Source organism: Paralichthys olivaceus, chromosome 4 (genome assembly GCF_024713975.1).
Source record: "Paralichthys olivaceus isolate ysfri-2021 chromosome 4, ASM2471397v2, whole genome shotgun sequence".
NCBI lineage: Eukaryota > Metazoa > Chordata > Actinopteri > Pleuronectiformes > Paralichthyidae > Paralichthys > Paralichthys olivaceus.
Window position 1 is genome coordinate 18731129 of NC_091096.1, and position 13815 is coordinate 18744943.

General features: G+C 39.0%; 2 protein-coding genes across 10 annotated transcripts; one reads left to right on the forward strand and one right to left on the reverse strand.

The window, feature by feature from the left end:
- Positions 1–148: 148 nt before the first annotated feature.
- carnmt1 (carnosine N-methyltransferase 1) lies at positions 149–5504 on the reverse strand. 2 transcript variants are annotated; one of them, XM_020093607.2, is made up of 8 exons: positions 5243–5504; positions 4570–4765; positions 3421–3587; positions 3052–3192; positions 2273–2451; positions 1679–1792; positions 913–1016; positions 149–804 (listed from the first exon to the last, which is right to left on the reverse strand). In XM_020093607.2, exons 1-8 carry the CDS (start codon positions 5377–5379, stop codon positions 610–612), a joined length of 1233 nt encoding a protein of 410 aa, XP_019949166.1. In that variant the 5' UTR covers positions 5380–5504; the 3' UTR covers positions 149–609. The 2 variants fall into 2 exon arrangements, with proteins under 2 accessions (XP_019949166.1, XP_019949167.1); XM_020093608.2 differs by having other exon boundaries at positions 3421–3584; positions 5243–5503.
- A 140-nt stretch (positions 5505–5644) lies between these two features.
- Positions 5645–13787, forward strand: LOC109641096 (uncharacterized). 8 transcript variants are annotated; one of them, XM_069524067.1, is made up of 19 exons: positions 5669–5802; positions 6167–6529; positions 7031–7276; positions 7784–7851; positions 7961–8029; positions 8174–8309; positions 8972–9039; positions 9135–9203; positions 9349–9484; positions 10147–10208; positions 10306–10374; positions 10520–10655; positions 11318–11379; positions 11465–11533; positions 11679–11862; positions 12043–12150; positions 12283–12330; positions 12643–13212; positions 13539–13787. In XM_069524067.1, the coding sequence occupies exons 2-15, from the start codon at positions 6191–6193 to the stop codon at positions 11773–11775; spliced, it is 1626 nt and encodes a 541-aa protein (XP_069380168.1). In that variant the 5' UTR covers positions 5669–5802; positions 6167–6190; the 3' UTR covers positions 11776–11862; positions 12043–12150; positions 12283–12330; positions 12643–13212; positions 13539–13787. The 8 variants fall into 8 exon arrangements, with proteins under 8 accessions (XP_069380170.1, XP_069380173.1, XP_069380171.1 ...); XM_069524069.1 differs by lacking the exon at positions 13539–13787 and having other exon boundaries at positions 5645–5802; positions 6200–6529; positions 12643–13337; XM_069524066.1 differs by lacking the exon at positions 13539–13787 and having other exon boundaries at positions 12643–13337.
- The last annotated feature ends 28 nt before the right edge of the window (positions 13788–13815 follow it).

Here is a 13815-nt window from a genome sequence, read left to right on the forward strand (position 1 = left end):
CTTGACCCAACAAAGAACTCGGTAGATCCAGATCTGTAGACACATCCAGGATTTTAAAAATCAATTTTAAGCTCCCAAAGAGTTGAGTTTTGGGATTATGTTCCCGTTAAAATGATATCAAATGTGATACAGTAAATATAGACCGATATTTTTTAAAATGTTTGGCTTTATTCCAAAGTGTGATAAGAAAGTCAATGAAAATCATCTCCAACTTTAAAACAGCTAATACCTGAAAAAATGGAAACATCTGATGATCAATGCAAATGAGTAGATGAAGTAACATGTATTGGCACCATATTTGAAAAATAAATAGATTTTCAAATGTTCAAATCATAATCTCCATTATCTCTCTCTCTCACACAAGTACATACAAACAGGCAGCGGAAGTCAATGAAGGCTGGAGTTCATTATGGTTAAAAGAAACACTCTTCATGATTGACTGGCTGTTCTCAAAGAAATGTACAGTATTGAGACTTAATAAAACAAAAAAGAACATTTATGTCCTCTGTTTTTTTCTGTTTCCATCGTCTATTTCAGTTTGTCAGTCTAATCTCTTCAGTCGATGGTTGTGCTCCTCTGTGTTCACTGTTTTTGACAAAGGATTTCTTGTCACGTCAGGCTGTCGGTGCCCTCTCGCCGAGGTGACTTAGCCGCCGGTGGGGAAATCTGTTGTTGGTCGTCCTCTTGACAGTCAAAATATATGTCTACAGGTTTTCGTGCCACAAAGAAAACACAGTCGTAAACGTATCTCAGCATAGAGCGGTCATTTTCGGTGTAGGTGGTCTGCATTGACTCCTTCTCCACCTATCAGGAGAAACATAAATACTGTTTTATTACTGGAACAACATAACTGAAGCTATGTTATAGCTTATAATATTAAACCATGAAAAGTAATTGAAGTCTCTGGTTTACCTCAATGTGAAAGCCAAATTTAACCATGGCTGTTCTTATGTCTTCATAGCTAAGTTCAACTGAGAGCTCATTGGCCATGTTCTCAAAGTGATACAGCAACGGACCTGTAGAAACATTAGAAACACTTAAACTTGAAAAAAAAAAAAGGTAGCTCAGACATTTCCATGAGTAAAGAGCAACCGATAAAATTCAGCCAATATAAGACTTTCACAGATGTATCAGGATTGCTGTTTATGTCTTTGTCAAAAGGGGATAATTGCCAGTTTATTTAAATGTATATATCAGTTGATATAGACATTATTTAGTTGCTAATATAAGTTCGGCATAATATCAGTTCAGCCCCCAAAAATCCACATTAGTCAGGCTCTAGTCATGAGCCTGATTCATACAGCTTTGCCTTCTTTGAAGCAAATCGACTGTAACTATTTTCACATTATTATATTTTCCTCTTATCTATCTATACCCAAAACCTCATAATAATTCTGTGCAAAGATGAAATAAAAAGGGAAAAAACTGAAATACCACATTGACACAAGTATTCAGACACTTTGCTATGAAACGCAACCATCTCTGAAGTAAATTTGATTCATTGGAAATGATTTGGACATGCACACACCTCTAAATAAAGTCATACAGCTGACGATGCATGTCAGAGCAAATGTACAATTTGATGATGGGGTTTTTTTCATCACCAGGTTAGTGACTTGGAAAGCATTTTGTTCCCCAGGAGAGTTCACATGCAACTGTTTTACACAAAGCGTCTTACCCAGGTTGATCCAGACTCCACCAGGCTTCAGAATCTTCCAGATGGTCTCCACATACTCAATGACATTATGAGCAGTGTCAATAAAGAAACAGGTAGCTACACAGTCCCAGGAATCTGACAGAAATGGACAATCAAACATGATTATCTTTACATAATATGACTGGGGTGCGTAATTTACCAATGAACTTCATCACAGTATGTGCTTTTAGAAAATAAAATTCAAACAGACAGAGCAGTCCCCTATTATTTATTCAATGTAGTAGATAGTATAATATTGTATAATGTCATTAATTAAAGTATGTAAACATCTACCATTATGTTTAATATTATTAAAGCCCAAACAACTTACTCCCTTTTTTAATATTGTAATTTTTAAAGACATCAAGTTAATTTGTTTTATCGGGCTTTCTGTGGATGTATAAAAAATACAGTCTGGATGTTAGCTCTACCTGAGAGGACACTTTCAATTTCCAGAGATGCTGACAAATGCACAAAGTTGCCCGAAGTGCTTGCAGGCACATTCTCTTCAAAAGGTTCGTGAAATGTGACTGCATGTTACAATGTTGAAGGTGGAATACCAACAGTATTAAATACCTGTGTCAGTGTAGACCTCCACAAAGTCCCCAGCTACCATGGAGAAGTCTGCAGTTAGTGGTAAGCTCTGAGGGTTGACATCAGGAAATCTGATTGGTCGTGTTTGGTCTGAGGATTTCTTGTTGTTGCTGAACTGGTGTATCCAAGGGTACAGGGTCAGAGTGTTCAACTCTTCACACCTGAATGGAGTAGTCCAAATATATGAGGATAGGTGGATATAAGTAGTATTCTGCAGAGTAGCACCAAACAATTGTATATGAATTAGACTTTTGTTGTGCCTTATCACAAATGCTTTAAGGTTCAGTGTGTAAGATTTAGATGAAAGGTATCTAATGGCTGAAATTGAATATAAAATAATCCTAGTGATGTTTTCACTAGTGTGTTTCATCTAAGTTGTACAAACTGTTTTCTTTGCAATAGAATTGGTCCTTTCTATATACCAAATCTTTATATTTACATCAGGAGTGGGACCTCTCTACTGCGGCCGCCTTTTTTTTTTTTCAGTAGTCCAAACTGGACAAACTAAAACCTTTTGAGTTTTTATGACTGAAGGTTTCCACAGGTTCTCTTTCATGTTTGGAAGGGGAGGGTGAGGTGAGGGGTATTCAGCTGCAACATGCAACTTCACCACTAGATTTCAAAAAATTCTACACACCAAACCTTTAAAGAATACTGACATAACTACACCTCAAGTAAGCAAAGAATCATCCTCCATGAACGTATACATCGGATGGCATATACATAGTTGAGAGTTACAGGAGTGTTAGTGTCTGAGTTACCTATTGAGAACAAAGTTTGAGGAGAAGAGCATGAAGAGGCTCCATTCGTTGCCCTGGCATATATAACCCAGGCTAGCAATCTCCCAGGCAAGACGTCCGAGCCCAGCACCCGGAATCAGTACGCTCACCTTAGACACATCACTGACATAATAAAATGTACAAAATGCACATATCACATGGAAAATGCTGAGGAAGTCACATGATCAGAATTACTACAAGCTGCTTTGAAAACATAGCACATTGAAAAGCTGTGTGTATCATTATGAAAACATTTATTTCAGCTTGTTCTATTCTGTGTTTACTTAGCTATATGAAGCATCTCTATTTTTGGCATGCATATGTCTGTAAGGGCGCATGCACGTTTCCTACTATTGGTCACTTGGGAAGAGTCTTTGGATCTCTTGGATGATAGGTCGGTAGCAGGAGTCTCTCTCAGCCTGGCCTTCCTCACTCCAGTCTCTGACAAACTGCTTTATGGTGGACTTAAGCTTGTCCATGTCAAATGTAGTAGATGGCCGAATCTTCCTCGGATCCTGCTGAATAATAATAAAGAATAACTAAAAACAACATCACAGACATTTCGCTACACAATAACAAATATTTGAGACAATCAAGGCAAAAAAGAACCATGAAATAATATTATTAAACAATAATTTATTCCTTGTGTATACAGGCAAAAAAACAGACAAACACATGTTGACTCTCAGCCCTCATCAGGGTCTAAATAAAGGTGGTAGGCAGAGGTCCCTCTTAGGTATGTTCGTCATTAACCATTTAACTGTTAAACGACTATAAGCATTTTGACCAATCAACACTATTGGTTAATGTGTTAAAAAATCCTTGGACATCAGCATCATCTGAGCAGGTATTCTCCACCATGGGTCTCAGTTAACAGCCTCCACACCAGACTCACCCAACAGCATGTGGACATGTTGCTATTTCTGAATAAAAAACAGTAGGGAGGCTGTTTGCTGAGGACTGAGTAGAACTGGCCTGGAATGAGGGTTGATTATTGTGATAGCCAACTGAACATGCAGGCAGTTTACTCTCATGCCCACCGGAGTGACTGCACGGCCATCATGGCTGTGGCTAACCCAGCCACAGCTAAAGAAGTTATGTCGACATCTGCCAGGAAGATGCTAAAAGCTTGGAACTGTGGATGTTTTAACAGTCCAGCAAACCACCGATGCGACTGGATTTCTCCTGACTGTGATGATGAGTGAATCTTCCTTTTCAACTGTTTGTGCTGCTGTTTGTATGTAATAATTAAACCCTTGTTAAAAAATGTAGCATTGGTATTTTTAATGGGTCAAACACTTGGCCATTATGTAACATTTTAATCTCATCAGTTAATGTTTAATAATCGGTTAATGAGCATCTTTTATTGGATTAAACAAATGTTCTAAATGTACATCCCTAGTCCCTGCCTCAATAAAGAACACAGCACTTCATGCTTCCTTCCTCCTTTGTGAACTGACAATTAGTGACGGTATGTAGCCCGGTTTTGTCAAGCCTCACCCTCTCGCCATATCCAATGTTCTCAAACATGTCGAGGCTGTTGTGAATGATGTCCTGCAGCACCTCCTGGTTGTGGTCCACACACTGGTTGATTCGGGCCAGATTGGACAAGACACATGGCAGCAAATTCTGGTGGTGCTGCGGTATGCTCAGAAACTGGCGCTCAGCCCGCTTGACCCGCTCCTGCATGTGGGCCCTGATGGGAAGAAACACAGGGGACAGCAGAAGAAGTTCACAAGCGTTTTCAAGTCACGTTGACCCAGAGAGAGGGGACACAACCATTTACACATAGGGAAAAATAAGTGTTAGACCTGATCTGAACTATCTATAGATACAGTGTGGGTCTGGCCCTTTGGTCCAAATGGTTACTACTCAGTTTACTCTGTTTTATTGTCTTTAAGTGAGATTTCTAATTCATATATTCCACTCGTCCGTTTGCTGGATTAGAAGTGGAGACATGAGTGGATGAGAAGTCAGAGCATTATCACATTAATGTGTATTAACCTGGTTCAATAAGAGCTGGTGGGAAACACCGACTAGCGCTTGAATAAATGTTAATTGTCACAGTTAGCTGCTTCCCTTAAAACCCAGTTACATCCTCGCTAACGACATCGTTTATTACTGTCGCCTGTCTCCTTTATTCCTTTACTTCGAAACCTCATTTTTATTTTACCTGTAAAATTTAAAAGCATCGATTATTCTCCAGAAATGCTGCCTCTCCAGCTTGGCCTCATCCTCGGGGCTGTATTTTATTCTTTCTTTGTGAAAATATGCTCCACCCTGGGTCCCGTCTTCTCCGGTGTCGTCCATGTCTGAAACCGAACAACACACCGTCCAATCACAGCGCGACCAACTCTTCTTCGTGACATGTATTGTTTCGAGGAGACCAGGCTCCAAGAAGCGTACTGCTGCCACCTAGGGTCAGCTGATGGAATTGCAGTTAGTCTCTATGAATACCTTTGATCAAAACAAAACAAAAGAGATACATTGTGTTGTTTGATGATGCACATTTTAATGTCTCTATGACAACAACAAAGGACTAAACAGACTGAAGCTTTAATGTCGGTATATATAGGTCCAGAGCAATTAGTGACATTGACCTTTTCACCAGTTGGACCACAGAGTGAGAACCCTGGAGAGAAAATCTACATTTTCAGTCTGAAAATACTGACTTTCTTGAACGTCAATTATTGATATTATTAGTCTGAACTGATTCACCAGTGAACCCAACAGGTAATACTCACACTGACATTTTCTTAAACAAATTTTTAATGTGTTGTTTTGAATTAAAATAAAATAAAATAAAAATAATTTAGATGCACTTATCTGTAAACATACACTTCTGACGACTAATTGTTGTCAATAAAACTTAATATCTTTATAAATATCTCAATAAAAGAAATGTTTTGATCAATAATATGCATCTATCAGCATGTTATATGTATTTATCAGCACTTAAGCTAGTTGCATGCTGAGTTAAAAATAATTATTATCATGTAAATGTAGAGCATTGAAATGTGATTTCCCTGATTTCTTGATTGTAGTAGATATAGTTTACACTTGGTGTTTTTATCTCTGATGCTTTACACTTTAAAAGTGTCTCAAACCCAGTTTCTCATCAATGTCACAGAGCAACACAGAGCAAATGGACGGCTTCACAACTGAGAATATTATGGAGATGGAGATGGACGACAAGGAGTTGTTGGACAGTATCTGGGCAGTGGTCCACAAAGTGTCAAAGGACACAAATACCTGTCCACTTCCTCAAGATGTCCCTGCTCAGGAGTGGCATGACTTATTTAGCTGGAGTTGCTCTGATGAGGGCACCCCCCCTATAGAATCACATCGCAGCTTGGAGCAGCATCCTACTGAACCCCATGCTGAACTGAACGACCAGCAGCAAAGTGTCCTGCAGTCAGGACCACAGTTCAGCCACGCAGGGCCTCACAACCAGACACAGGTAAGGTACTAACTACAGGTTAGAGAGAGATTCAGAGGAACTTTATCAATACCTGTATCAAGAAAGATACTTATTAATGGAGGAGGGGGTAATTCATGAGTACTCAGAGTAGTGAACCTGACTGAGTATAGAGACTTATTATAATGGCCCAGTAAAGTATATGAGTTGCTTATGGACGAGGCAGTGATATGATCCTGTCAAAAAACTATAGAAGAGATTTTTTATTTGTATTTGAAAGAACAGTTACAAAGAAATCATGTTGACAGGGGATGTAAATCATAGTAAGAGTCCATATCTCCATTTAACTCATTGGCTGATGGTTAATACAGAAGCAAAACCACAGTGAAAAAGTATCACAACAAAACAGCTTCTAATTAAAAGTATTAGATTCGTGTATAGTTTTATTTCATAATACATGATAATATTGTATCATTGATTTGTATTTATCAGCATGTAAGCTTGTTGCAGTGTCTCAAACCCAGTTTCTTGTCAATGTCACAGGAGAACAACAATGAAAGAGATGGTTACAGATCTCAGAATATTATTAACCTGAGGGAAGAATTTGACCTTACTGAGGAGGAGCAGAATGACAAAGAGGTGCAAGACATTGTCTGCTTGGTGTTCAACAAACTGTTAAGGGACACAAACAACCATCCACCTCCTCAAAATGTCCCTGCTCAGGAGCAGCAAAGTGTCCTGCAGTCAGGCCCACAGTTCAGCCAGGCAGGGCCTCACAACCAGACACAGGTAAGGTACTAACTACAGGTTAGAGAGAGATTCAGAGGAACTTTATCAATACCTGTATCAAGAAAGATACTTATTAATGGAGGAGGGGGTAATTCATGAGTACTCAGAGTAGTGAACCTGCCTGAGTATAGAGACGTTTACTTTGGTAGAAACCTCCTGTTTGGCACGAAGAAATTCTTCATTCATTAAATTGTAAAAACTGTGCATGATTGATTTCTTCTGTGGTTGATTAAAGAATCAATGGTGTCAGTGATAGTGCTGTGCTTTAGTCTTAGAGGGCAGGAGTTCTGGGAAACACCACAGAGCAACTACAGGTTACAGATATTATTCATCTTTGGTTCATCATGTTCAGGAGGTCAATATTAAGATCAGGACAGAGATTACACAAGGCTGGGTTAGGTATAAATATGTGTGGTGGTGGTTCTAACTCTCTGACACCAAGGGGACAGATGACACAGAGGAAACAGGTTGTCTTATCTCTAATTTTGTGTCTGTTCTTGTCTCCAGTTCAACAATGTGCCAGCAGTGAAGCTGACAAAACACCTGGAGGTGAGGCTGGCTCCTATTGGATTATTGTAAGTATCACACACATGAATGTAAACACACACACACACACACACACACACACACCTCTGAGCTACTGTTTGTATCTGTCTTCTAATGTGTCTGATTGTGTTTATGTAGCCATGGAAAGGTGATTTATGGCGCTCCAGGAGACAGAGTTCCTTCTCCTATGAACCACCGCCACTCACAGTAAGTCTGTCTGACTAGTTCACAGTCACTTGTCTGTCATGAATTTATATTTATTTGATTGAGATGCTTTCATGTTCTTTTCTTTCCTCACAGTTTTACACATTGGTAATTCATGCTTTCTGTGTCTTTCATGTTTTTCCACAGAAAGAGAAAACGTGAGAGCCAGCAGGAGGATGAGATGCCGTATGTCAAGCTCTCAAAGACAGAACAGACACTAAGCGCTGTTGCTGAGCCAGAAACTCCTGACTGTGGAGCCCTTCACCCCAAATTTGAAAAGAAGGTATGTGTCTTTGCTCTGTAGGTTTGAGACTCTCAGTGTCACACAAACCTCATCCAGCTGTGTCTATGACCACACTTCTAAAACCTTTCTCTAACTATAATTCTTGACATCATGACACATCTATATATCCAGATTTAACTTGTGCAAAACAAGAAAGGCACCAGTTCAGCATTGATATATGCATTAGGATATATACCAAATAGATATTAGAAAAATATAAAAACAAATAATTTACCAAAATAAAATTTAAATCGCATTTATAAAAATACTAAATATATATACATACAGATAGACATGAATTTATACTTCTAACCAAATATATTTATTCAAATATTTTAATGTCCTACTTTATTTATTGGCGAGTAGGTTTTAATAATGTGACTTTACTTTTACTTTGGTTAATATAAAGTTCTCTGTTACATTTCATTACTGGGTGAATAAGGAGTATTTCAATGGGCAGAGAAGAGACGGGGACTTTGATACTGATTATAAAGGCTCAGTATAGTGTCTGACTTGCTTATGGATGAGACAGTGATACGATCCTGGATGAAAACTATTATAACTAACAGGTTGTGGTTCTAACTCCCTGACACCAAGGGGACAGATGACACAGAGGATGCAGGTTGTCTTATCTTTTATTTTGTGTCTGTTCTTGTCTCCAGTTCAACAATGTGCCAGCAGTGGAGCTGACGAAACACCTGGAGGTGAGGCTGGCTCCTATTGGATTATTGTAAGTATCACACACATTAATGCAAACACACACACACACACCTCTGAGCCTCTGTTTGTATCTGTCTTCTAATGTGTCTGATTGTGTTTATGTAGCCAAGGAAAGGTGATTTACGGGGCTCCAGGAGACAGAGTTCCTTCTCCTATGAACCACCGCCACTCACAGTAAGTCTGTCTGACTAGTTCACAGTCACCTTGTCTGTCATGAATTTATATTTATTTGATTGAGATGCTTTCATGTTCTTTTCTTTCCTCACAGTTTTACACATTGGTAATTCATGCTTTCTGTGTCTTTCATGTTTTTCCACAGAAAGAGAAAACGTGAGAGCCAGCAGGAGGATGAGATGCCGTATGTCAAGCTCTCAAAGAAGGAACAGGCAATCAACGCTGTTGCTGAGCCAGAAACTCCTGACTGTGGAGCCCTTCACCCCAAATTTGAAAAGACGGTATGTGTCTTTGCTCTGTAGGTTTGAGACTCTCAGTGTCACACAAACCTCATCCAGCTGTGTCTATGACCACACTTCTAAAACCTTTCTCTAACTATAATTCTTGACATCATGACACATCTATATATCCAGATTTAACTTGTGCAAAACAAGAAAGACACCAGTTCAGCATTGATATATGCATTATGATATATACCAAATAGATATTAGAAAAATATAAAAACAAATAATTTACCAAAATAAAATTTAAATCGCATTTATAAAAATACTATATATATATACATACAGATAAACATGCATTTATACTTCTGACCAAATATATTTATTCAAATATTTTAATGTCCTACTTTACTTTTTGGCGAGTAGGTTTTAATAATGTGACTTTACTTTTACTTTGGTTAATATAAAGTTCTCTGTTACATTTCATTACTGGGTGAATAAGGAGTATTTCAATGGGCAGAGAAGAGACGGGGACTTTGATACTGATTATAAAGGCTCAGTATAGTGTCTGACTTGCTTATGGATGAGGCAGTGATACGATCCTGGATGAAAACTATTATAACTAACAGGTTGTGGTTCTAACTCCCTGACACCAAGGGGACAGATGACACAGAGGATGCAGTTTGTCTTATCTCTAATTTTGTGTCTGTTCTTGTCTCCAGTTAAACAATGTGCCAGCAGTGACGAAACACCTGGAGGTGAGGCTGGCTCCTATTGGATTATTGTAAGTATCACACACATTAATGCAAACACACACACACACACACCTCTGAGCCTTTGTTTGTATCTGTCTTCTAATGTGTCTGATTGTGTTTATGTAGCCATGGAAAGGTGATTTACGGCGCTCCAGGAGACAGAGTTCCTTCTCCTATGAACCACCGCCACTCACAGTAAGTCTGTCTGACTAGTTCACAGTCACCTTGTCTGTCATGAATTTATATTTATTTGATTGAGATGCTTTCATGTTCTTTTCTTTCCTCACAGTTTTACACATTGGTAATTCATGCTTTCTGTGTCTTTCATGTTTTTCCACAGAAAGAGAAAACTTGAGAGCCAGCAGGAGGATGAGATGCCTTATTCCAAGCTCTCAAAGAAGGAACAGGCACTCAACGCTGTTTCTGAGCTTGAAACTCCTGACTGTGGAGCCCTTCACCCCGAATTTGAAAAGAAGGTATGTGTCTTTGCTCTGTAGGTTTGAGACTCTCAGTGTCACACAAACCTCATCCAGCTGTGTCTATGACCACACTTCTAAAACCTTTCTCTAACTATAATTCTTGACATCATGACACATCTATATATCCAGATTTAACTTGTGCAAAACAAGAAAGGCACCAGTTCAGCATTGATATATGCATTATGATATATACCAAATAGATATTAGAAAAATATAAAAACAAATAATTTACCAAAATAAAATTTAAATCGCATTTATAAAAATACTATATATATATACATACAGATAAACATGCATTTATACTTCTGACCAAATATATTTATTCAAATATTTTAATGTCCTACTTTACTTATTGGCGAGTAGGTTTTAATAATGTGACTTTACTTTTACTTTGGTTAATATAAAGTTCTCTGTTACATTTCATTACTGGGTGAATAAGGAGTATTTCAATGGGCAGAGAAGAGACGGGGACTTTGATACTGATTATAAAGGCTCAGTATAGTGTCTGACTTGCTTATGGATGAGACAGTGATACGATCCTGGATGAAAACTATTATAACTAACAGGTTGTGGTTCTAACTCCCTGACACCAAGGGGACAGATGACACAGAGGATGCAGTTTGTCTTATCTTTTATTTTGTGTCTGTTCTTGTTTCCAGTTAAACAATGTGCCAGCAGTGACGAAACACCTGGAGGTGAGGCTGGCTCCTATTGGATTATTGTAAGTATCACACACATTAATGCAAACAAACCTCTGAGCCTCTGTTTGTATCTGTCTTCTAATGTGTCTGATTGTGTTTATGTAGCCATGGAAAGGTGATTTACGGGGCTCCAGGAGACAGAGTTCCTTCTCCTATGAACCACCGCCACTCACAGTAAGTCTGTCTGACTAGTTCACAGTCACCTTGTCTGTCATGAATTTATATTTATTTGATTAGGATGCTTTCATATTCTTTTCTTTCCTCACAGTTTTACACATTGGTAATTCATGCTTTCTGTGTTTTTCATGTTTTTCCACAGGAAAAGAAAACGTGAGAGCCAGGAGGAGCTTGAAACTCCTGACTGTGTAGCCGTCAACACCCTCATGGAAAAGAGGGTATGTGTCTTTGCTCTGTAGGTCTGAGACTCAGTGTCATGCAAACTTCATCAGACAGTGTCTGAGACCACACTTCTAAAACCTTCCACTATAATTCTTGACATGATAGTAAGGAGATTTTACTTATTTTCACTTTACAAGAGAACAAATCTAAATTCACTACGGGAGGTGTCAATACAGGACTTGTGTCTACTCATGCAGATCTGTGTGGATTATGCCTATTTGTGAACTGGTCAGCCACATGTTGTGTGTTGTTTGCACTGACAGCATGTTGTTGTGTCTTCACAGCGGAGGTAGCTGTCAGAGGACAAGCAGGAGAAATATAATCATGACGTAAAGAGGCTGAGGCAGCTTCACAACCACATCTACCCAGATTGGTCAGCAAAGGAAAATGATGTATGTACACTGCTCACATACAACTCACGCATGTTCACATCATTACACTAAATGGTGCAACACGGCCACTGCAAGGAGTTTTTATCAGCTGATATGAGATGGAACGTCTGAAGTGTTTGTTTTTGTGTACAGGGCCAAAAGTGGAAAAGGATCAGGAAGAGGCTCCAGAGATGACTGAGGGTACGTTAATAATCATGTGGATAAGTGGCCACATTGCATATATCTAACTTTTGAAATTAAGTTGCATTAATCATTGACTATTTGTACATTTAGTAATAATGAATATCAAACATAAAAAACAAACGATAAGGTTCAAAAGCTTCTTTTATCTAAAACCTATTAGAAGAGGTCAGAACTTGTCAGAAACGTATTTTTTCTTGTCCTGTTTGATCATAGTGTTAAAAGTATTAACCAATACAAGTTTGAGAAGTAGCATGAAAGTATTTTCATAAAGTGTCTCAGACCTGATCAATTTCTTTCACTTCTCTCCAGGAAGCACCTTCGCCACTGCATGATGACATGTCCATGGGACATATCTAACTGAGCAGTTTGATCCCTCCTCTCCCCACTGCACATATTCCCCTGATGTCTCCTCCTATTTTTGTACCTTTTTTTTTTGAGAACTTTATTTATATTCATTTTCCAGGTTACAGAACAGTGAACATATGACAACAAATCGGAGCTGCTCTGCCTCTCTGGAACTCCCACAATCCTGATATTATTCCTCCTTGCTCTCGCTTCCAAGTCCTCACATTTATTTTTTAATGACTCCGACAGCGTCTGGAGTTGTCTGACCTCGCGTTGTAACGTGACGATATCGTCTGCGACAGGCTCTTCCCCATTTTGGACGTGGCTCTTTAGCAATTGAGCTCTGGTAGGATTGCAGTTCAGTTTTTACTGTGTTTATGTCTCCTCGGAGCCCCGCCATCTCTTTCTTCAGCATCTCTCTGATCTCCAGCTTGATAATACACCCGATGTCCTCACGCAGCCACGCAAGTAACTTCCGCCTGAAAGTTTCCGCGGCTAGTACTGAGGCCATGTCTGGGTCAACACTCCTGCAAGGTGATGTGCCAGAGGCGCTGGGCCTCAGTAAAGTTGGGGCGGTGTTGCTGCTTTTTTGTCACATTTTCTCACACAGATGTTTGCAGAAATGTCTAACTAAACGTTAATAAATAAAAGAAACAACAGTTTTCTCCGATAAGTGCTATTTGAATGTTTTTTTACAAAAAGGTTCTGGAGAGCCTCGACACACACACACGTAACTCCTTAGCCTGCTCACTAGTGCCTCCATTTTTGTACCTTTTAATTATAATATCGTATATTTATTTTTACAAAAGATCCCTTTTGTCTAATCCTGTTCTCTCCTTCTCTCCTCCCCCTTTGTATAGACTGCCCGTCGCTAATGGAGCGAACCCTGCAAGCTAGTTCAGGCAGCCAACTTGAGCTGTGCTGCTCCTTTCACTGATCCACCGTGCTGCCCGCTGAGTTACATAAAAACAACCACATTCATGTTTTTCTGACTGTGATGGCTTTGATGAGATACTGGAGAACAGACTTCAAAATGTTCAAAATGTACAATGGTCTCTGAAATTATTGTATTTGCTGAAAAATAATTAAAATACCTGTGGATAATCTCATGTCCCTGTATTTCTTCATTCAAATACT

Coding starts and splice junctions, on each gene's coding strand:
- carnmt1 (XM_020093607.2), bottom strand. CDS start 5,379: ATGGACGACACCGGAGAAGACGGGACCCAGGGTGGAGCATATTTTCAC. Junction 2,452..3,051: donor TCAAACTTTGTTCTCAATAG/GTAACTCAGACA, acceptor TACTCCATTCAG/GTGTGAAGAGTTGAACACTC. Junction 1,017..1,678: donor TGGAGTCTGGATCAACCTGG/GTAAGACGCTTT, acceptor ATGTTTCTACAG/GTCCGTTGCTGTATCACTTT.
- LOC109641096 (XM_069524067.1), top strand. CDS start 6,191: ATGTCACAGAGCAACACAGAGCAAATGGACGGCTTCACAACTGAGAAT. Junction 8,310..8,971: donor ACCCCAAATTTGAAAAGAAG/GTATGTGTCTTT, acceptor TCTTGTCTCCAG/TTCAACAATGTGCCAGCAGT. Junction 11,534..11,678: donor ATGAACCACCGCCACTCACA/GTAAGTCTGTCT, acceptor GTTTTTCCACAG/GAAAAGAAAACGTGAGAGCC.